Source organism: Protopterus annectens, chromosome 7.part1, assembly GCF_019279795.1.
Source record: "Protopterus annectens isolate FY-2018-M chromosome 7.part1, PAN1.0, whole genome shotgun sequence".
Classification (NCBI taxonomy): Eukaryota; Metazoa; Chordata; order Ceratodontiformes; family Protopteridae; genus Protopterus; species Protopterus annectens.
The window spans coordinates 5,785,769-5,809,923 of NC_056740.1; the positions used below are offsets into that span (position 1 = coordinate 5,785,769).

The 24,155-nt window shown below is 38.4% G+C and overlaps 1 protein-coding gene across 3 annotated transcripts in view; it reads right to left on the reverse strand.

Moving 5' to 3' along the window:
- Window positions 1-24,155, reverse strand: part of CELSR3 (cadherin EGF LAG seven-pass G-type receptor 3) — a 1,979,827-nt gene that overhangs the window by 304,548 nt on the left and 1,651,124 nt on the right. For all 3 annotated transcript variants that reach the window (XM_044078523.1, XM_044078522.1, XM_044078524.1), the window contains exon 23: window positions 20,959-21,126. In XM_044078523.1, coding sequence (XP_043934458.1) covers window positions 20,959-21,126 — 168 coding nt within the window. The remainder of the gene's footprint in view (window positions 1-20,958; window positions 21,127-24,155) is intronic.

Below are 24,155 nucleotides of genomic sequence, written 5' to 3' on the forward strand. Positions count from 1 at the left end.
ATTGATTGTAAAGCATCTATACAATACATCTATCTATCTATCTATCTATCTATCTATCTATCTATCTATCTATCTATCTATCTATCTTTATGTATGTATGGAAAGAGAGACAAAGAGAAAGGCTTCCTACATGCCACAAATACATCTATAAAACAATTTTTTTTCTAAACACAGCGGCAGCTAAGATCATATTGCACAGACAGGAACCATCACAATACCATGCAAATTCATCCAAAAAAGAGAAAAAGGCAAGGAATAAAGGAAAGGGAATTGAAATGAAACATGGAAGGAGCAGGAGAAAGGAGGAAGAACTCTCACAATTCAACAATCAGTATGGGTAACTATAATGAAAACCCATAAACTTTATAAGCCAACATTCAGATGACAAAAATGAACCATCACTGTTCAAACCAGGTTTGTATAAATCTGTAATATTTATAGCACATTTTTTCCTTTCTATCAGGGTGACATAATATAAATTTGTAGCTTGCCCACAGGACATAAACTATGTTATCAATCCCTATAAATAAAAGTTTTGCACCAGAGTAAATCGAGAAATCTTTATACAGAGCACTACTGATATAGCTCAAATTAGATGAAACATTCTCCTTAACTGCACAGCTGGTCTGCTAAATGTAAAAGGATACATATAATAAGAGTTCTAATTATTCTTAGTTGTAAAATATTTTGTGTTTAACACTTACTGACAGTTGTGCAACTACCAAAAGAGTTACATACAGATAATCTATAAGAAACAGCTTTTAAAATTCCTAGGTTGCATGTTGAACCTTTTTTTGTGAAACGGAAACATACTGTCCTGTGTCCCTTAATGTGATTAACATAGCTTACAGGGGGATCAGGGTGGCACTGGAGGAGGTTTTTTCTCTTTGAACAGCTTAATTCTGACTTGTTTGATTTTTTTAAAAGTGTAGGATCTCATTATTCCACCTACTTTTGGTATTCCAAAAATGCATTCAAATACACAGGACCCTTCATTAAGGCCAGTCGTGGCCTTAGCAGGATCCATGATAGAACCCATGGCAAAATTTATTGACAACAAGTTAAATAACTTATTTTCCATGTTTAGGCACATACTTCAAGATTTCTGGTGCTTGTTTGAGAAACTCAGAAATGTTTGCTTTGAATCAGACACTGCACTTGTTACCTGTGATGTTAAAAACCTTTATTCTTGTATACCACAAGAAGAGGGGTTGGTTTGCTTTGTTGATGTGGTTAAATCTTATAGCAACCTTCCTGAAACTGATTGTACTTTTATCAGTGAGTTTATGGAAATTATTTTGAGTAACAACTTTATCAGATTTGATGTGAATATTACAAGCAAGTCACAGGTGTTGCTATAGGGGCCGCTTGTCCCCCCATATTTGCCAGTGGGGTTCTATTGAAATGGGAACTATCTTGTTCAACATTCCCTTGTTTAAGTTCTGCAAGGGATATTTTAGATATTTAGATGATTTGCTGTTGGTTTGGCAAGGGGACACTGTGCAGTTAGGATAATTTTATACCCTGCTGGACACTAGCACTGACTTTCTAAAATGTACACACCATGTAGGCTTCCATGAGATTAATTTTTTAGACATAAACATTTTGTGGTCACAGGATGCAGGACCAGAGACTCACCTGTATCGAAAACCTACTTACTGTAACTCTTTTTTGTTTTATTCCAATTGCCATCCCAGCCATCAAAAGAGAGGAATTTGAAACAATAAAAAACATTTTACTTGAGAGGGGCTTTCCCAGCCATCTTTTGAAAAGTACCCTCAAAGGGGGTAAAGCTGAAAGGGTAGGCAAGTACGGCCTTATTATTAAACAAGGACTGTGCAATGAAAACAATATTGCAAAAACAACCAATTTTTGTAACAATATGATTTTGTACTGCACTCTTGATGTAAAAGGGATTGAAAATATTATTACAAAAAATTGTTTTTGTTTAATTATGACGAAAATACTAGATCTATTGGAGAGTCTATGCCAAGTTTTACGTATAAAAGAAAAAAATAACATCAAAGATTTGCTGGAGAAGAAACCACAGGGGAATGGGGGTACTTGGCCAGTCACTGTAAAATGTGGAAGATGCAAACAGTGTAGATTTATTGAAGACAACTATGGTGGATGTTGCACAGAGTGGCCAAAAAATGGCTTTGTGGAGGTAAATTTAATTGTTTTTCTGAGAGGGTGGTGTACCTTGCTATTTGTCAGTCATGCCAGGCTTTTTACATTGGCAAGACGATTAATGGGTTAAATCATAGAATTTACCAACATATATACAGCATCCAGAAACTTGACAATAAAAGTGCACTGGCACACCACTCTACTGGAGCAGGTTCACAACATCCCTTTTTGTGATGATTGGATAAATTTATTGATGCACAGGGAAATGGTGTGGCAACTAAGATTAAATGCCACCAATTCCCCAGGCTTAAATGAAAATGTTTCCATCACCAGTGAACTTAAAAGAAGGCACAATATGGTTTGAGATTTTTTAACAAATTTGTATATATTTTTTTTTTTATTGACATTTAGTGCTTTAAACGTTTTTTCCTATACTGCTGTTCTTAACCAACATTTAGTTGTGCATGTTACTTTTATTAGAGGTTGGTCTATTACACATTGATTGGTTCATCATTGAGGGTGGGGTTCATTTACTTGAAAAGTATTTAAACTAGTCTTTACTTTGTTTTTGGTTCTGAAGATGTCAATTTACTGATGAAAGTGCTAAACACATTTATTTGTCCTATATTAAAAGTGTTTTGGAGTTTTTTTAAGTTTATTTTGTTTTTTCTTTTGCCTGTTATTGGATTGCCAAGTGCCAGGGTGTTTGTGCTGTTTATTTTAATGACTTATACACTCTCCTGTGATTTTCTTCTTTTTTTGGTATTTAGGTGGCATTTTTGCTTGTAGTGACTGTAGCACTGGCCAAGGTTTTATGTCTCTTAAAACAGCATTTACAAACTGGATCCAAAATGGAACTTAAAACCTCATAACTTAATAAACTGACTGATACTTTTTGCAAATTGGATTTGCTGAGAAAATTATTTGCTGTATGTTGTAGTGAATCTTATTGTATCAGAGCTAATATTGACCTTTTTAGGTTTATAAGCTAATATCTCCAAATGGTCAACTTTAGAAACCTCATCCAGTATGGCAATAAAGTCCATCTCTTGTAACCTGTATATGTAAATATATGTACAAGATCCTTGGCAACTGTTCCATAGTCTCATCTTTAACATTTTTATGTATTTATTTTACATTTGTTGACCGGGATAGTCCAACTGGATGCATGTCCATTTTCAGCGGAGGCTCAGGGAGAAAAGCTCCAAGGTAAACCGATACAACAAAACATATTACAAATAGAATATTAACAATGATTACATAAGCAAACAAGATAAACATGTTCCACAGGTTAGAGTTAATCCCGAGTGAAAGTCAGGAGTAAATGACACAGTAAACTGATTTTACACATTCTAGAAGAGAGTTAGCCAGGCTTGATACAATTACATAGCCAGTTTAGTGCCAGATGTTGTCTGAGTCTAGTTTTAAATTGACCTAGGGAGGAAAGTAAAGTATTATCAGCTGGAAGTGAGTTCCAGGATCTAACTACAGAGTTTGCAAAGAGAGAGTCACCGGCTGTGTTGTTAATTTTGCTTGTCTGAATTAGTAGTCTGTTAGAGGATTGAAGCAGTCGAGGATTGTTATAGGAGGTCATAAGATTTTTAAGTGCAGGAGTATTGTCCAGATTATAGAGGATTTTATAGGCCATAATCAGTTGGTTATACTGGATTAGACTGGGTAGTTCAAGCTGGTTTAGATTGATGCAATGATGTGTCCTAAAAGGCAGCCCAGTGGCAAACCTGGCAATGTGGTTATAGCAGATTATGAGTTTGGTAAGGACAGTCTTGTTTAAATTAGAGAGTAGAGGGGATGCATACAGAAGTGCTGAAAGAAGGTGAGAGCGAGCTATGGCAATTTTGGCTAGAGGGGTTAGGAAGGCTTTTATTCTGTAAAGTGACCCTAGTTTTTTATTGATGGTTTTAATCAATTGGTTTACATGTAGGTCGAATTTTAGATTGTTATCTATAATGACACCTAATAGTTTTGTAGAGGGGTCAGGGGAGATTATTGTGCCATCATTTTCATTTATGGTAAGTGTAAAAGATATAGACCTATGTGTTGGTGAAAATAACAGCATTTTAGTTTTTTTGGGATTTAGTATCAGACAACGTTCAGAAAGCCAGTTTTCTATAGTATTAAAGGTGGTCTGGGCAGCTGACCATAGGTCTGTTGGAGATGTGGCCGAGCAGATCAGGGTACAGTAATCAACATATTGGATATAGCTGAGTTTTGGGATGATTCTATACAGGTCATTAATGAAGATGGAAAACAGCAGGGGCCCTAGTACAGAGCCTTGTGGTACTCCAAGGGTGTTGGGTAGTAGGTTAGAGAGTTTGTTCTGCCAAAGAACAGCCTGCTGTCTCCCATTCAGGTAGGATCTAAACCATTGAAGGGCTTTAGCATATAGACAGAATGTTTGCAGGGTGTGTATAAGAAGTTGGTGGTCAACCAAGTCGAATGCCTTGGAAAGATCCAAGAAGAGGGCGGAGGATATGTGATTGTTGTTGCGATTATGGTTTATGGTGTTAGTAAAAGCTAGTAGGGCTGAAGTAGTGCTGTGGTGAGGACGGAAGCTGTGTTGAGTATCCTCAATGAGGTGATTCTGGATTAGGTGGTGCATGAGTTGTCTGTGAATACATTTTTCCATAATCTTTGCAAGTGGAGAGAGTATAGCTATTGGCCTATAATTGGAGAATTCAGTAGAGCTGCCTCCTTTCTGAAGTGGGATTACGTAGGATATTTTACAAATGGTGGGAATTCTCGCTTCTGCTATGGTTCGATTAATTAGTATTGATATCGGGTAAGCAATAGCATCAGCTGATGATTTAAGGTACTCAGCAGGGAGTTGATCAGCAGAGAGTGTGGTGGGTTTTAACTTTTTGATCAAGGTCTGGATAGGTGACGTGGACACTGGTTGGAAGCTGAACGAGAGCAGGGTTCTAGGGGTGGTACTTTCAGGGCCAGGGGAGCTAGGAGGTAATTGGCTAGCTAGGGCTTGAACTGTCTCAGTAAAGAATCAGTTAAAAATATCTGAAACATCCTCGGGGGGGTTATCAATAGTAGCAGCAGGGATAGGGGTAGAAGTTTGTCCAGGATGTAGTAGATTATTCAAACCTGCCCAAAACTTCTGAGAGTTACTTTGATTTACTGTCTGTAAATTACAGTAGTATTGTTTTTTGTCTTGTAAAATGGATTTTTTAGTTTCATTCCTAGATTGCTTGTATTTAAAGTGATATTGGGGGTTTTTAGTAGAACGCCATAAAGCCCATGCTTTATTTCTAAGGGTAATTTTGAGTCTAGACTCTTTAGAAAGCCATGGTGCAGTTTTTGCTTTTGTTCTCTTTGAACGAACAGCTGCATGCAAATCAAGGATCTCAAGAAATTTGTTATTAAAGTATACAACTGCCTCCTCTAAGGGGAGGTGTTTTAGAATAGACCGATTATATGAGTTAAGTTCCTGTTGGAATTTGGCAGGGTCAAAGTTTTTTTTTGTTTCTAACTTTTCTGAGTCAGGGTTGTTTGGGGGTTAATGGCTTTGTGCTTAATTATATATGTGAGAAGGTGATCGCTTAGGTCATCGTGGAAGGTACCATAGGTGTACAGTTGGGGGTGGCCATTTATGACTACCCAGTCAAGTATGCTTTCTTTTTGGTTGGGTTTACCTATCCTGGTAGGGGTGGATATGATTTTTGTAAATACATGCAGGTCAATATGGGTGGTTGGGATACTGAGGAACAGGTGCCCAAGTCTATGTTAAAATCTCTGAGTAGTAGGGTTTCTTGGGGGTAGTGTCTTCAAGTGTAGTTATAATGTTACCTGTGGGAATGTACATGCAGATGATATTAATGCATTTACTTTTGTTAAGTTTCAATTTGGTGGCAAGAATTTCGGAGTTATTAATCTGAGGTGGTTGTGTTACATCTATGGTCACATTCAACTGAGATTTATAGAGTGTAGCTACCCCACCCCCCCCTTCCTGGAAACACGATCCAGCCTGTGTATGTTATACCTAGTACCCAGGTGGTAACACTTCATTGTCTGTAGTGTTAGGTTTTAACCAGGATTCAGATAAACAGAGACTCTCAGGGAGTGGACTGCCAGGAATGCATGCAGCTCATGTACCTTGTTATTAATGCTTCTAATATTGAGATGACAGGCTAAGAGAATGTTAGTTCGTCTACTGATTGTAGGTTTATAGCTTAGGTTACAAGTAGAGGGAGTGTATATATCAGACGTGGATGGGCCAGGGTTAGGGTGAATATCACCACCAAGTATTAGACTAGGTCTATACTTAGTGATAAGCTTCAGGAATTTGTTTATAAGTTTGTGGTAGTGTTTGGATCTAGAGCTAATGTGACTGGGGTTGATGTTTTGGTAGAGTGAACAAGATGTTGGGCAGGACCCGGTACTGTAAGTATGGTTAAAGGTGGGATGATTTACAGCTGGGGTGACAGTATGGCCCTTTGGGACCTGAAATCCCATGAGAAACTGGTTTTCATACAAACTCCAAACAAGTACCCTTGACAGGAAAATACAGCAGTCAATTGTTCTTTAATGCAAAAAAATCCAAGTTTAATTCACACAAGCAGCTGTCAAGGTTTAAAATCAAAGCACATAATGTGCTTTGATTTTAAACCTCGGAAGCTGCTTGTGTGAATTAAACTTGGATTTTTGCATCAAAGAACAATTGACTGCTGCATTTTCCTGTCAAGGGTACTTGTTTGGAGTTTATACTTCTGTTTTGTACCTTTGCTGGCTTTTACTTGGTTTATTGGTTTTCATACAATGTAAGGAGGTATGGGACCAGCAAGAGGGGTAGTAGAGAAGAGTGTATCATTGTTTGGGATACAGCTAGTGCGTTAAGATAGGGTCCAAAGAACATGTCTAAAATGATGACTAATATATGCCAAAAAAAGTATTTTTAGAAAATGATTTCATATAAAGCGCAGTGCTTGTACCAGCCTTCAATTCCATAGCTTCTATATCCAAAAAAATAAATATTAAATAGTTCAGCATGCATGCTTAATGTAATACCAAAATTACTGTTGATTAAGTCTTCCCTAAATACTGCCAGTTGTGGATGATAACAAGTTCATCTCAACCAGCAATCATCCCATTATCTATGCCACAGAGTCAAGGACTGAAGATATGGATCAATTCAGCTGTTATGGGGTGGCACAGTGGTACAGCAGGTACTGCTGTCATCTCACAGCAAGATGTTGTCCAGTTTAATTCTTGGCTGGAGTGCCTTCTGTGGTGTCAGGATGTCCTTCCTGTGTTCACATGGATTTTGTCAGTGTGCTACGGTTTCCTCTCACCGTGCATGCAGCAGGTGTATTGGGCATACTGGCTGCAGGGGTGAATGTGCATAAGCTTGGTATGAAAGAACTACCATGTCAGGGTTAGTCACTTGGCAGTGGGAACATTAGCTCTAAATGATTGTCACTGCTGATGTGACACCCTGACCCCATGTGTAAAAAAGGGTTCTGGATGGAAATAGATAAATAGATAGAAAGATAGATTATATAGATAGATAGACAGACAGATAGATAGATAGATCGATAGATAGATAGATAGATAGATAGATAGATAGATAGATAGATAGATAGATATGACAACAAAATAACACATGAATAAATCAGCATAGATGGGTAAAAAGCTGCTCCTATTGCAGTACTTCTAAGCTGCAAATATTCTTTTTTTTAAAGTAGAAACATTCTTTTGTAATATCAGCTCCATCAGCTGAATGAGGAAGTCTCTAAACTCAAAAGGAAAGAGATCAGAACAATCTGCTCAATGCTTAAGGGCCTCTGTACCTTTGTCACATGGTTTACATGTATAAAGTGAATGACATCCAGTGCACAATGTTACCATCACCATTCAGCCATCACATCAGAAACAAATGACGTCCAATGCACAATGTTACCATCGCCATTCAGCCATCACATCAGAAACAAATGACATCCAGTGCACAATGTTACCATCACCATTCAGCCATCACATCAGAAACAAATGACATCCAATGCACAATGTTACCATCGCCATTCAGCCATCACATCAGAAACAAATGACATCCAGTGCACAATGTTACCATCACCATTCAGCCATCACATCAGAAACAAATGACATCCAGTGCACAATGTTACCATCACCATTCAGCCATCACATCAGAAACAAATGACATCCAATGCACAATGTTACCATCGCCATTCAGCCATCACATCAGAAACAAATGACATCCAGTGCACAATGTTACCATCACCATTCAGCCATCACATCAGAAACAAATGACATCCAGTGCACAATGTTACCATCACCATTCAGCCATCACATCAGAAACAAATGACATCCAGTGCACAATGTTACCATCACCATTCAGCCATCACATCAGAAACAAATGACATCCAGTGCACAATGTTACCATTGCCATTCAGCCATCACATCAGAAACAAATGACATCCAGTGCACAATGTTACCATCGCCATTCAGCCATCACATCAGAAACAAATGACATCCAGTGCACAATGTTACCATCGCCATTCAGCTATCACATCAGAAACAATATTGACAACCTTTGTAGTGTCCTTAATTCTAGAACTGACAAATTCTAATACTGGTTTCAAGCAATCCTCAACCAATGCGGACAGAGGTTCAGTAACAGTGCCTCTCCCCAATACGATAGGTCTGTCCAGTGGGTGGCACCTGCTTTATGAACATTGGGTAATATGTGCATGTATAAACACAGCATTAGCAAATGTCTAAAGACATATATATGAGTTAGATCAAAGAAAGGTAGAAGTACACAGTGATCTACAATAGAACAATAAAAACCCAACTGTTTATTAATGCGATAGGTACTTGCAGTCACTAGATAGTAATTTGTATGATACTGTCTGTTAAACATAATATTCACATATTTATTAATAAATGGTTTTGTATTTATTACTCAGCAAAATCTGAGAGAGCTCTTAGCATTATAGGGTTATACATGCTGTTATATTGGGTCTTCAGATAGGCTGCACATGAATTTACAGAAATGCTTCATTAAGTCATACTTGACTTGGTGCATGGTGTTAGCAGCATCACACAAGCCGACTCATTTAGAATCAGATGTAAGGACTAGGTCTAACTACAAAGACTTGAATGCTTGATCATTTGCATAGACAACAAAATAAACAAGAACATTTTCTTTCAAAATTATGGCCATCTTACATGCAAAGGAATGGCTGCATCTGTGCTTTTACCTAGCACAAAATGTTTTGGCATACGGCCTCAATGCATACTCACCTGATATTGCAAAGCATTAATGCTGCATTTAACCTTCTTTATTTAGTGTTGCTGAAAATACAATCCAACAATTAACAGATTAAAGCATTAGAAATATTAAGTTTCTAGAAAACTCTTGTTTATAACTCATTTTGTTTTGTCTATCTATAGATTCTGTTGACTGTGAAAGTTCACCAGGGTAAAGCCCATTTTCAGCAAAAGCTCAGGGAGAAATTTTCCAACAGCAGTAACACAACATTTATGAAGTTATTTAAAAACACCAGCAGTAAATATTTATTATAATAATTAACACAAGTAATATAACCTACATATACAGTTCATAGAAGAACTCATAAGTGGGATTTGAACCTATGCCTCCATCTAGAGATCATAAATCCCATGAGGCATAGAGAAAGTTTATTCCTTGAATCATGCACCTTAGACCACAGGGCCATTATGACAGCCTTAGCACTTAGACTATTATAGAAAAGGTCTCACAGTAACAATACAAACATTTACAAATGGTTATCTGATAACGTTATGTATACACCTTTACCAGAATAAAATATATGCAGTGCACAGTTTACAATTCAGGATGACACATTCTACAGGATTCTTTGAATTACATTTTCTACAGACTCTATTAGGAATGCCAATAAGAAACTGGCAAGCTGGTGTGAAATGCTGACAGCTGTATGACTATTTATTTAAGGTGGATATGCTTTGTTATGCTTCACTTCATCGAGATAAAGAGCTTCCAACTTCTGCATTAATATTGCTATTTTATATGCTTAGACTATCTCCATTAACCTTAATAATTGATCTGCTGCTGTAAAGCGCATATGGAAAAGGATTCCATTTATCTTTTTAATGAAAGCGTTTATATCACATTTGAATTTGTATTATTATTCATGTAACAAAACATTTCTTTTTAGCATTTGCCAAATAAATTCTTATAATTGACTTCATCTGATTAAGTGCCTGCATAATTAGTCCCCTGTTACCCATTACATTTAAGAAAGTAACAGTACTTGACTACCAGAAATTAAAGCGGTCTGTATTTGTATCTATACTATAGCATTTCAATGCATTTCAACCATGAGAACACTAACCCATCTATTTGACTATAAACATGGTGTCAAAAAAATAAAGCAACACAACTGCAAAAAAGAACACAAAGTGTTGATAATAAAGTTGGAAAAGACTAACAAATGAATTCTTATACCTTTAGAGATAAGGCATCTGTTTGTAAAATTCCCTCAAATTATAACCTTACATTTCTCATACACATTCATCGTATCATGCAGTTCTGCCTTTGATAAAAGGGCAGTAGAAAAGAAATTGCTGCAGGATCGCCTGAGAATTTTATTTCCAGCTACTTGTGTGACTTTCACAAATAATCTCGCTTAACTTCTAAAGGCAGGGTAGTAGCAAGAGGAATTGTTCCACCAAGAAAATCCCTTCTACCAGATACCTGCATGATTTCCAGAAATGAACTTCCCCAAACCCTAAAACACAGCAGTAAGAAGAAAACCTGCTGCAACATTAAGTTGTAGGTTTTTTTTTTGCTTGTACATACCATGCATCCTCATACCTTAATGAGTTTCTACCTACCCATACATTTTTTGTAGCTACTCTCTATAGTGTTCTTGAGGCAGTATCTGCCTTTCCCAAATGACTCTAGTCTTCCTGAATGGAGACAGTTAACAGTGGGGGTCTCAGGCACTTGCTAAAACTCTAGGTTACTGCTTGCCAAATTGCAGCAATGCTAAGAGTTAAAAAGGCCTGCTGTTTCCATAGTACAGGCTACCAAAGGGCCAGAGCCAATGCGCAAAAAGCAGGCTGAGTGATTAGCTAACTGCAGCATAGGTTAGTACTAAGCTAACTGCCCTTGCAAGCCGTTTTAAGCCTAGCCAATTATCCCTTGGGAGACTCGAACCCTGCACCTTGTGTTTGTAAGGCAAACACCTTAAACATTGGGCTGTGGAACAAAGGCAGATATTACTTACTTTGCTAGCTGCTTCTTATTAATGTGAGGAAGACACTCGAATTCCGCAGCAAAGGTATGCACATTTCAATAATCACATCCACTTTTCATTAAATGAACTCTGTGCCAAAAGCTGAATAATAGAGCTGTGACATTCCTACAGCAATGTTTACCCTCCCTCTACTTCATATAACCATAAACTATTCCTTAGACAATCCACTTTGTTTTGTTATTCCCAGCATAGAAGACTCTACCACGTTTTCTTCCCAGACAATTTACACCATCTAATGCTACATGGCAGAATCTTCCAGTACATCTCCTACACTCACTAAGCCCAATATATTACTAGTCATCATTCTAACAAGATTCTTAACACTGTTTCTAGACACTCAAAACACAATATTAAATGCTTATAGAATTAAACCTCACTTCTTCTCAGTCTTAACATTGTGGCTCCAAATTCTACTGTTACTTCTTATAAGAAACACTGAACATAACCCCAGACCTCGTTCATTAACTAATACTTCCTATCATATAAGAATAGTCAGCATTACTGTCACACTGCTAAATACTTATAGTATCTGTAACAATCTAGCTGTGCTTACAATCTTCCTAGAAATATACGAGGCAAACACTTTTTCTCCTTAAAAGTTATAGCAATGCAAGATCGGAATGTGAAGGTGTCTAATTACTATACAAAATACACTTAACATTCTGTCTTATTACCCCATCTAATAACTACGTCTAAATAAACACAAATGCCTTACATTATCAATATCCCTTAATAGACTTGAAAAATAATTACTAGTGTTATAGATCTCCCTCCCTATGCTTAAACTCTAACCTATTTAAGTTAAATGTCACAAGTCTAGAACCAGAAATTGTTTCCTTGGGTGACTACACCATTAATTGCCCTGGATTACATACAATAATACTCTTTTCTCTGTACATAACTCAGATAACCTTACCCAATGACTCATTTAACCATTAAAGAATTAATTTAACGTGTATCTGCTCCCTACTGAATTTAGTTCTGTATAATATTACTGATAAAATTCACTCCCATGGTGGCACATATTTGACTACCATAGGTGACCACTGTCTCATATCCTTTTGATTGCCATTTAGGTACTCTAACCCACAACCCCTGCAATAAATAATTTGAGAAATCCATACGTCTCAAGCAGAAATCCACTTCAAAAGCTGAACATGCAATTGCTAGTTGGCCAATTACTTTCAAATAAAAACAACCCAATGAGGCTCAAACATTTTTCCCATTCTACCCAATAAATACTATGACAGAGCACCAGCAAAGTTCTATGGCACTGTAGTGTTTCTTCTTTTCAGATGTTTGTAATGCAGGTTTTACTTCAAAGCAATCAGAAGGTGCCAACTTAGCCTTCTACCAAAGTTTCTGAGCACTGAACAATTAAATTAAGAGAGGATCCATGCTAAATATCTCATGCTTTTTATTAATGGATAACTCGTAGGAGAAAAGCCATACTCATAATTCTAGACATTGCTTGCTGCTTCTTTTTTAACCTGGTCATACCTCTCAACTGTCCAAAGTTTTCCAGAATATTCAGATTTTTGCACAATATTTCATTATTTATTAATAGATAACCAGTAGCAGAAGAACCATACTCATGATTTTGGACATTTCTTGCTGTTTTCTTTAAGCTTGTCAGACCTCTCAACTATCCAGATTTAGAATTTGCTTCATATTTGTGATTTGTGTTCCTCGTATAATTTGTGTTTTTCTGACAAATCATTGAGGACTGAAGTCACTAAATAATGACAGACATTTGAGTTTTAGACTTTATATCTTTCAATATTGCATATCAATGCAAAACCTGTTCTTCTAGCTACTTCATATGTTTATAAGAGCAATATTTAAAGTCTGTCCCTATTTTGGGGACTCTGTCCCCCCATTATTTTTGACTTTGTCCAGATTTGTTGCATCAAGAGGTTAACAGGCATCACTGGCTGACCCATATTTAGCCATTTATGTAGTGTTTTGCAAAGTCCAGTATGCAATGAGTTAGAGGTATGCAAATACTCATGGCTCACATTTTTAGAAGCTGATTGTTTTCCAGGTTTAAATACAGCAGTAATTAAACCGGTTTTAAAAAGAAGACAGTTAACTTTGAAATAACATCTTGTGTGGATGGGTCTTAGTTAAATGTTTTACTTATTTTATGGCTGTACTGACTTTCAGTAACATTTTACCTATATATATATATATATATATATATATATATATATATATATATTTAAACTGAAGTGCTTAATACAACTGTGTCATGTGATTAGTCTTATGGTTTGAATTTACTATTATATTATATATTATATTATATAAATATTGTATTATAATTATTACTATATAATTAAATGAAGGGTTGATCCTGAAAGCTTTGTGATTCTTTCCCTGTTTGGAATAAAAGCTGCATTTTTACCTCAACATTTCCAGGTTTTGGATTTTTTTACTAATACTTGTCTTTCTTATCAGCTGGCATAGGTGACCCTGTATGGTCATTACCTTTTCATTTTCACCAATCCTTTGAAATTCACACAACGCTTTTTCACTATTTGCGTTTTCATACTTTTTGTACTATTGTCTCTGCTTCATTCTAGTCACATTAGCATTTTTGTGGTAATGCATACAAAGATGTTACTCCTGCCATGACTAACATTACCAAAGTAATACATCAGGTCTAGAAATGAGGAACAAAAAAAAAAAACTGCATTCTACAGTGAGTAGTCCAGCATACTAAAAGCTGTAGTTTTATTGGCCATTTTGGGTCAATTCTAAACTCCTTGATCTGTCTCTCTTAAAACCTGGCTGCCTTGTGGTTTTGGCATCTTTTCAGGCTTGCTAGTCGTTGCTGAAGCACCTACCAAGGGGAGAAAACGCTGAGAGAAGAAAAGGAGCCACTTTTGTGATTTTAAGTATTTTCTTCTGATTTTTTGTTAAGTTTTACTGCTTTGCCGCCTACATTTTGGCATTTTCCGGCTTACTAAAGTTTATATCTGTAACAGTAACAGTACTTGGAACACATCTAGAGCCTGTTTACTGCATTTCCTGTGTTGCACTTAATTTAAAATAATTTTTTTTCTCTAAAAACTGCATTTTACCTGATTTTGGCCTAGCACTCAAGTGTGGGGTCATTTATTGCACTGTTGTGATTATTTTACTGCTTGTGTATCTCTGCTACCTTTAAACTACAAAAAAAAAAAAAACAAAAAAAACAAATAAAATCTTGCTTTTTTCCCACTTTCTGAAAGTTAAGAAAGTTCAGTTAAAGATTTGCTGTTCTGAACTGTTTGGAAGTTTCTAGAAGGCCAGTGCTTGCTTGGGCTAAAGGGAAGTCTCTGTGTTCACCAGTGGGAGTGGTTAACACTGAACAGCCTGCCTGTCCCTGGAGGAGTGGTTACTACCTAGAAGCTGCAGTTTTATTGGCCATTTTGGGTCAATTCTAAACTCCTTGATCTGTCTCTCTTAAAACCCGGCTGCCTCGTGGTTTTGGCGTCTTTTCAGGCTTGCTAGTTGTTGCTGAAGTACCTACCAAGGGGAGAAAATGCTGAGAGAAGAAAAGGAGCCACTTTTGTGATTTTAAGTATTTTCTTCTGATTTTTTGTTAAGTTTTACTGCTTTGCCGCCTACTTTTTGGCATTTTACGGCTTGCTAAAGTTTATATCTGTAACAGTAACAGTACTTGGAACACATCTAGAGCCTGTTTACTGCATTTCCTGTGTTGCACTTAATTTAAAATTGTTTTTTTCTCTAAAAACTGCATTTTACCTGATTTTGGCCTAGCACTCAAGTGTGGGGTCGCACTGTTGTGATTATTTTGCTGCTTGTGTATCTCTGCTACCTTTAAACTACAACAAAAAGAAAAAAAAAAAAAATCTTGCTTTTTTCCCACTTTCTGAAAGTTAAGAAAGTTCAGTTACAGATTTGCTGTTCTGAACTGTTTGGAAGTTTCAAGAAGGCCAGTGCTTGCTTGGGCTAAAGGGAAGTCTCTGTGTTCACCAGTGGGAGTGGTTAACACTGAACAGCCTGCCTGTCCCTGGAGGAGTGGTTACTACCTAGAAGCTGTAGTTTTATTGGCCATTTTGGGTCAATTCTAAACTCCTTGATCTCTCTCTCTTAAAACCCTACAACTCTCTTTTTGCGTGCACTGAGCAGCGTCGGGCAGCACCGCCTAAACAGGTTTAAACTATTCCAGGCTCCACAAAGTCTGCTCTTCACTTTTTCCCTTAGAACTGTTCAAACTCTCAAAGTAATCACTCTATTCTCTTTCTAAAGCCCTGCACTTGCTCAGCTCTTATAAGGAAACACTAACTAACTAAAGCACTACACCCTCCTTGACTTCTCATAAGTATTAGGCTCCTGATTGGTCCTTCCTGATCAAGTGAAAAATCAGTTCCCTTCCCTAATCTGATCAGTAAAAAAACAGTCCCCTGTACTAATCTGGTATGTCCAAGGGTCAGTTTCAAGGTTACTCTCCAGTCCAGCTGGTGAATCTGGGAATTTTGAGGCAATGTTACAATTGCTTTATGTACACAGACAACCCTCTCCTCCTTCCAACAAACTCTAATACATGTGAGAGATGCAGTTGCACAGCCAAACTGGAGGCAGAGCTCTCTCAACCCAAGACTGGAACAGTCAGTCAGAAGGAAAAGGTAACCACCCACACCACAAATCCAGTCTCACATAGACTTATTGCATATGCGTACCCAACATATAAACACACAAAAACATACTCGGAGGCTCTAAATAAAAATCTGCCTAAACAGCAAAGACCTCCTAAGCAGATATCCAAGCAACAGCCACCCCTCAACAATACCCATGAATCACATATCTCACAAAATCAGTGTGCCTCACAGTCACAGCCCTTAAGGCCAAACAACACAGCAAATACACTTGTTATAGGGGACTCTATTGTCCGGCACACTGATGTCCCGCTCACCAGACTGAACAAGGAGAAAGTCACTGTAATCTGCCTGTCAAGTGCCAGGATCCGCCACATAACACAAGCACTCAGGTCACTCCAAACCAAGTACAGGTATGACTCCGTCATTGTCCATGCTGGTGTGAATGACCTGAGACGTACCTCGCTGGACTACATGAAAAGAGACATAGAGGAGTTCTCTGACCATGTAGCCCAGGCTGGTATGACCCTGACCTTGAGTAGCATCTTGCCCTCACCAAGAATGATGCCACAGTATAAAGACAAAATGATCAGTTTCAACAATTGGCTAAAGTATTGTTGTCATTCAAAGGGGATCCAGTGTCTGTCAGCCTGGGATGACATGCTCGACAAGCCACGTTGCTTCGCTAGGGACAGCTTGCACCTGTCACCCTTAGGCTTTCGTATACTGGCTAAGGCTCTTGCCACCCCCATAGTGCCTTTTTTAGGCAAGGCTCAAAGGACAAACCCACCTCCATAGATAACCCAAGGATAAAAAAACTAAAGGTAATGCTACTCAATGCCAGAAGTCTAAACCTCAAGATGCACGTACTCAAGGCTCTCCTCAGTATGGAGAAAATCGATGTCTGTGCAGTAACAGAAACCTGGTTCAAGGCTCCTGAGAGCACCCCAGCACTACCAGGTTATAACTCATACCATGCGTTTCGGCCCCAAAACTCGGACTGAAGCACAAAAGGAGGGGGAGTATTTATATTCATCAAAGATACCTACACCCCCAGGTTAGTGGCACTGCACGAAGCATCGGAAACCATCCATGTGCAACTAACAGTGGGAAAAACTGCCTTTCAGTTTGTAGCCTGCTACAGAACACCCTCCCTATTACAGGAACCCCACTTGGCATTCCTGAGAACACTGGAGAATATGAAGGTCTCTCCAAACACTATGTTATTGGGTGACTTCAACTACCCAAACATTAACTGGGAAAACTACTCAAGCCCAAACACCCTCGCCCAACGGTTCCTTGAATTTATAAACTCTAACGTGATGGAACAACTGGTCACCACTCCCACAAGAGGGAACAACATATTGGACCTGGTCATCACCAACATGGGGACTGTATGTTCCACACCAGAGGTTAACCCCTCATTGGTAAGATCAGACCATAAACAAATTTCCCTGGACATCCATATCCCATCCCCACCCCCAGCCAAGGAAATCACTGTAAAGAATTTCTCAAAAGCCAACTTTGCACTTCTCAAGACTGAGGTGAAATCCTTCAAAGCCCCCGGGGCCAGAGGATAATACAGCCCAATCCACAGAATCCTTTACAAATGCATTCTATGAGCACCTGCAGGAATGCATGGATTGTGCTATCCCAAATAAAACCAAGACTCACTACTCCAAAAACAGGAGACCAGTCTGGTGGACCCCAGCCATAAATAAGCTATACAACAGAAGGAGGAAGCTACTACATGACAGAGCAAAATCCCAAAAAGGGAAGGCATCTCTGATCAGTATTAGCAAGAAACTTCGATCCCTCATAAAATCATCAAAGGCCAGTTTCGAAAGAAAAATTGCCCTAGACACTAAAGATAATCACAAGGCCTTCTTTAATTATGTCAGGAACATGGGTGGAAACTCCCAGATATGCTCTGAATTGTTGCATAACGGTACAAAATATACCAAACCTACAGACATAGCCAACATCCTAGCAGACAGATTCAGCGCAAACTTCTCCCCCCCTTCCCCCCCCAAAGGAGCAAATGCCTATCCCAACTGAATGTAACCTCCCTGACATCACAGATGCACAGGTGACAGCTGCCCTCTCCAAAGCAAAAACACAGCATCTATGGGACCGGACGGTGTCCCAGGCTGTGTCTTACACGAGCTCCAAGAAGAACTGAACCCTCACATTAAGTCACTGTTCAAACTTAGCCTTACTACAGGATATGTACCCAAAGAATGGCGTACAGCTACAGTGGTCCCACTCCACAAAGGTGGTGCCACAACGGACCCTGGGAACTATCGCCCCATAAGCCTGACTAGTCTGGTCTGTAAAGCTATGGAGCGTATTATCATGGAACTCATAAACAAAGACATTGGGAGCCTCCAGACACTGAACCCTACCCAATTCGGCTTTGTTAAGGGCAGATCTTGCCTCTTAAACCTAGTTGATTTCTTTGAAACAGTTACCAAAGCCATAGATGAGGGCAAGGTAGTTCACACAGCCTACCTGGACCTCACAAAAGCCTTCGACACAATACCCCACTCGGGCATCATAAATAAGCTTACCAGCTTAAATATCAACCCCTATATCACAAGATGGGTTGCAAACTGGCTCAGAGATAGAACCCACATGGTCAGAATCACAGGTGCCATGTCCGAATCCAAACCAGTTACAAGTGGCGTCCCACAGGGCTCAGTTTTGGGACCTCTCTTGTTCGGTATATACTTCTCTGAGGTTCAGGCTAACATGGGGGGATTATGGCTGACAAAGTTCGCAAATGACTGCAAACTGGGGGCCATAATCAAATCTCCAGCTGATACAAGCATCCTCCAAAAGATCTCACAGAGACGGATGCTTGGTGCCAGAGCCACGGCCTCAAGCTAAATGCTAAAAAGTGCATAGTCATCCCCTTTGGGAAAAACAAGGTGCCTACAAATTACCACATAGGTGGTAATCCATTAAGTACAGAAGAAGTAATTAGAGATTTGGAGACCAACGTAGATAGTAATCTCTCTTTTGATAATCACGTTGCCAAAGTGGTTAGAAAGACCTTCTATATAGCCCAACTTATCACGAAAGGGTTCACATCTAGATCAAGAGAGGTCATTGTGCCCCTCTACTCGTTACTCATCAGACCCATAATTGAATACAATGCCCCTTTTGGGATGTACCTTACTCAACACCTACAGCAACTGGAGAGACCCCAAAAGTACCTCACCAAGAGGATCATGGGCTACAAACAGATGTCCTATGCAGCTCTACTAAAGAAACTCCAGCTCTACTCAGTTGCTTACCACCTACTCAGGCGATCTATGCCTGATGTACAAATCCATGTCAAACCCAGAATTAATGGACATGCTCTACCTCAAAAAATCCAAGTCACTTAGAGCTACACGCTCCAGGGACCTAAACCTCAGCACAAAAATAAATAGGACATGCTGGAGGGACAGATTCATTTCCCAGAGGCTCCCCTCACTCTGGAATAGAATCCCAATTCATGTTAGACATAGCCCCTCGCTGACCCTCTTCAAGCGAAATCTGGACGCGTGGAAGGGAAATCGCAAATTCACCCCTGGGATCTCTTCTGTGTCCCTGCTAGACAGAGGCACAGTAAACTAATCTTAAAAGGGTACCTTCTGTGACCTACTTTATAGAGGCACAGTAGGCTAATCTAATAGGGAGGCAGAAGCCAAATACACTCTGTCTAGGCTTATAAATGCCCTAGGGCAGATAGCCTAGTACCTACCTATGAACCTATGAACCTATACAAGCCCTAATTCAGGAACTCTCACAATACAACACATGCATGCAGACCACCTCTAATTCAGAATGGCTGAAAGAAAGGACTCGTACATGGTCTTAGCATCTGAGTCTCAGTTAACCAGTGATATAAACCACTAGCAAAAGGTGGCACTGGAAAATTAGCAAACACTCATCAGTACATGAAAGGCAAATGAGAAATGCCTGAAACAAGATAATGGCAAAGAGGATCACTGGATATCAGCTTTTGTGTGAAGGCAAACAGGCAGAACTTATCTGCTTACTTTCATTAAACCTTTTGTAGTTTTCTGGTCATAAGCAAGACAATTCCAGACATCACATTTTTCTTAATGAAACTGATAACGTTAAGGGTAGTAACTGGGGTGTGCTGCTGGATAAATTGTTAAATGACGAGACAGACAGAATCTTTCATTCAGCAACATTACACAATACAACGAATGGTAGGGACAACCTATTACCATCTTATGACAGCATAAATGTTTTACGAAATGGTACTCTCATGTGTATATGTGTTATCAGCAAGGTTGCAATGGTGTAAAGGGTAAAGCCATTCATGCCCTTACAAGATAAAAGGTGAATCTTAACACAAAACAATCTGTGTTTCCAAGAAGAGGAAGTTTGCATATCTGATCTTCTGGAAATACATTTTATGCCAAATGTTGATTGCATGCGCATATGTGTACTCATGTCCATTTATTCATCAACTGACTGAGTTACCTTAAAAGTAACCAGGAAGGACAAGCAGATATTAATGATTCTTTTCAGATATTCCCTAAAGAATTAAGGAGCATGGTACATCATATCAAACAAGTGCCATCTACAAAAAATTATAAAATGAAGTTAAGAAGCAATAAAATGTAAGCAAAAGCAACCTATAATTTAGGTTGTGACAGGATTCTACCAACAATGATCAGGTACTGAAATAAAAAATCAGGCCAAATCTAGAGTGTCTATGTAAACTGGGTAGGGTAACATAACATGGTTATATTGCAGAAACTTAAAAAGAAAACCAATAAGCATCAGAGAAATGATATAACATCATTTTTACTAAATCTGTGAAAATAATTTTGTTGGTATAAATTTAAAGTTTACAATAATGAGCTGTGTTTGCTATATCAGCATCTCTTACTTACAAGCTAGTATGATTCCACTGAACACAGACAGGCTTGCTACGATTGGCTGTCTCCAACAGACGGAACTCGAGCATCAGTGGCATGTCTAGGATTCCACGAAAGAAGGAATGATTGTTGAAGACTGACACAGTTACTATGGGCGAGTTCATCACTGGGTTCTTTGGTAATCTAGATGCAAACAGAAAAATGAAAATTACAAAGTCGTAGCATGAGATTACTCAAAAAGTTCAAAATATTCACTGCTTTTCAAAGAGTTTGTGTATAAACCATAGGTAAAGCTCTTGGTTAACAATGAAGAATGGAGATATGGAGATATTTACTTTTTACATGGTGCATTATAGAAATGAAAGTCACCCAGTCAGACAGAAACTGGTGTACATCTGACCAAATGTTCTATTGTATTAGTTTCAGGGCACTTAATATTTCCTCTTCAAGGAGTACCTGCTCTGCTGTCATTGCTTCCACCAATTATACTTTTTAGGAATGATGTTACCAGCAAGCATGTCATACATGGAGTCAAGTATCTTTCAGCGTAACTAGGTCAGGATCATTCTGGCAGGCAACCTCGATCAGTGTATTATAGAAAGATCACGTGCAAATAGCTTAACTAGGAAACCTGTGCAAATCTTCCACTTCAGCCCTGCTGGAGAGTTTGCACCTTCTCTGTGATATGGTATACTGTACAAACGGCTGTCTGATTATTTGAAATTATTAAAAATAACTTTTAAATACCCACCAAACCATTGCTGACCTTCATGAGCCTTGGAGCAAATCTCAAGCAGTAAGCTGACATGAATGAGTGGTTTCTGGTACAGGTACACTTTGAGTCATAGTTCTCCAAGTATAAATGGGTTGCAGCCCAAACACCTACCACTCAATACTGCTTAATGCCATCATTCCATCTCTGCAGGCATTCAGACTGTGATCATAATTAATTTTAAAGTAAAACATTGCTGCCTGTAGCTTCATCCAAACGTAAGTGGCAGCTGTTGTCCTTGAATGCTTAGGAATTTTAAGGCACTGTAGAAGGCCCCTATATACAGAATGCAACAAGTGGACTGGTCTGACTTTAAAGACACAAATTTCACTGTAAGTGTTATTCCACTAATGTTCATGGGTTTAAAAAAAAACATTGTTTTAATCTGCTGCACTTTATGGAGAGAGAGAGGCCACACACAGTAACACTAAGGAAATGACAACCCCAGCTCATTCCTGTGATCAAGACACTTGGCAAGGTGATAAGATGATAAAGATGAGACACAACCTAGAAGCAAACTCTCATGCATGTAGGAAACAGATAATCATGATGGGTGAATTAAATTTATTTTTCTATTAAAATGCAGCGATGACCATATTTAAAAACATCATAACTGCAAATGCAATGCTCATGGAGCTATAACACCAAAGGAAGAAACATCATTCAAAGATAAGTGCACTTGATCTTTATTTAATACATTCATTTACTTATAGTGTTAGAAGAAATAGTTTTCAAGGATTTTGCATCTCAGAAAACAGAAAACAAGTATAATAAAATATCAACGTGTGTTGCCAGTGGCATCTGTGGAGCTGCTGCATAGAATAAAGCCATCACCTCCTTCAATGGTATCAACTATCACTCGCCCACAAACTAGTAAACCATCCACTAAATGTCCCATCCCTCCAGAATCTACTCCAACCCTATCACGCCACCAGACCACTAAAATCCAGCAACAAAAATCACTTGCAGATCACTAAAGCCAATAACTCTGTTGGTGAAGCACTATTCTCTTGCGCCATAGCCAAACTATGGAACTCCCTCCCACCCACAATTACCTCCATACCATCATGCACCCACTTCGAAACTTTACTAAAAGCGCACCTAAAAACATGCTGGCTATGCCCTTGCAACTCCCACTCTAATATCACCCACCCCATTCAACCACTACCTTTCTTTCCACCCCACTAACTACCTTGATTATAGCAAGCTCAGATGCTCATAAGTCTAGTACTTATTATACAGCAGGAACTTCTTATTGTAAAATTTGTTAATGTCTGTTATGTACTTTGCAGATAAAGATTCTACTTGTCTACTGATGTACTATGTTCTTCATCTGTAAATATGTTTGTAATTAATTGCTATGTTAAATTGTTAATCGCTATGTTAATCCAATGTAACTACTGCCTGTTTATTTTAACTGTGGAGCCTTTCTCCCTGGGCCTCCGCTGAAAACGGACCTACGTCCAGTTGGACACTCCCGGTCAACAAATGTAAATAAATAAATAAATAATGTGAATTTACAGGAATAAGTTGATAAATGAAAAATAGATGGCACTTAGGAAATGGTGAAGGGCTTAATGGTTGCTAAACATATGAACTAATCAACTGCTACCATTATCTAAGGAGCAAGTTTCAAACCCCTGCTTTGAAATTCAGTTTGTTCTGAGGTCTGCACTGTTTTAGAGTATGTTGGGCTTGCTCGTGACACCAGTTATATAAAGAATCCTGGCTGTCTGAAATGCAGAAATACTTGGCTTAACACCTGAATTTAGCCTGGGTCCAGCAATAATATCATTGTCTACAGGGAAGGCCAGCTGTCATAGCACTGGACATAGTTACCAAAGATATATAAAGAAGTGAGAATTATAGAGAGATACCAATTTCAATAGCTATCTTATTTATTTATTTATTTTATTGAAGTTTTGCAACTGGGGTAGTGGGATCATCCATAAGGATGTATTTTAGTCACATTCCAGAAGATACATAAAACATTCATTAAGCACATAAGAGACAATTTATGGTTGTAAGAACAGAATTTTGCTCATTTCATCAAGACAAAGATGGTTAACATAAGTGCACTCAGCTGGGTAATTGGATTAGGTGACAGCACTTTACATTCTGTGTAATGAGAAATAGAACAACTTATTTGTCTGACAGAGCAAATTAACTTTTCCATGTTGCAAAAGCCAAACACTACTGTTTATAGTAATTATACATCAATTTATACTTTACATCAGTTAATGAGGCAGGCTAATACAAGATGCTGACCAAGCTTCATGCAATAAATGTGACTGGGCATTTTCATATCTGGTAGACTACAAAGGGTCAGGTGGGTCAAGGGTAGACCTCTCAAAAGTTCAGATTTTTGCAGAATATCCATATTTTTGCCTCATATTTTTGGTCTGCTCCTAGTAAAAGTTAGATTTCTGTGGCAAACCAT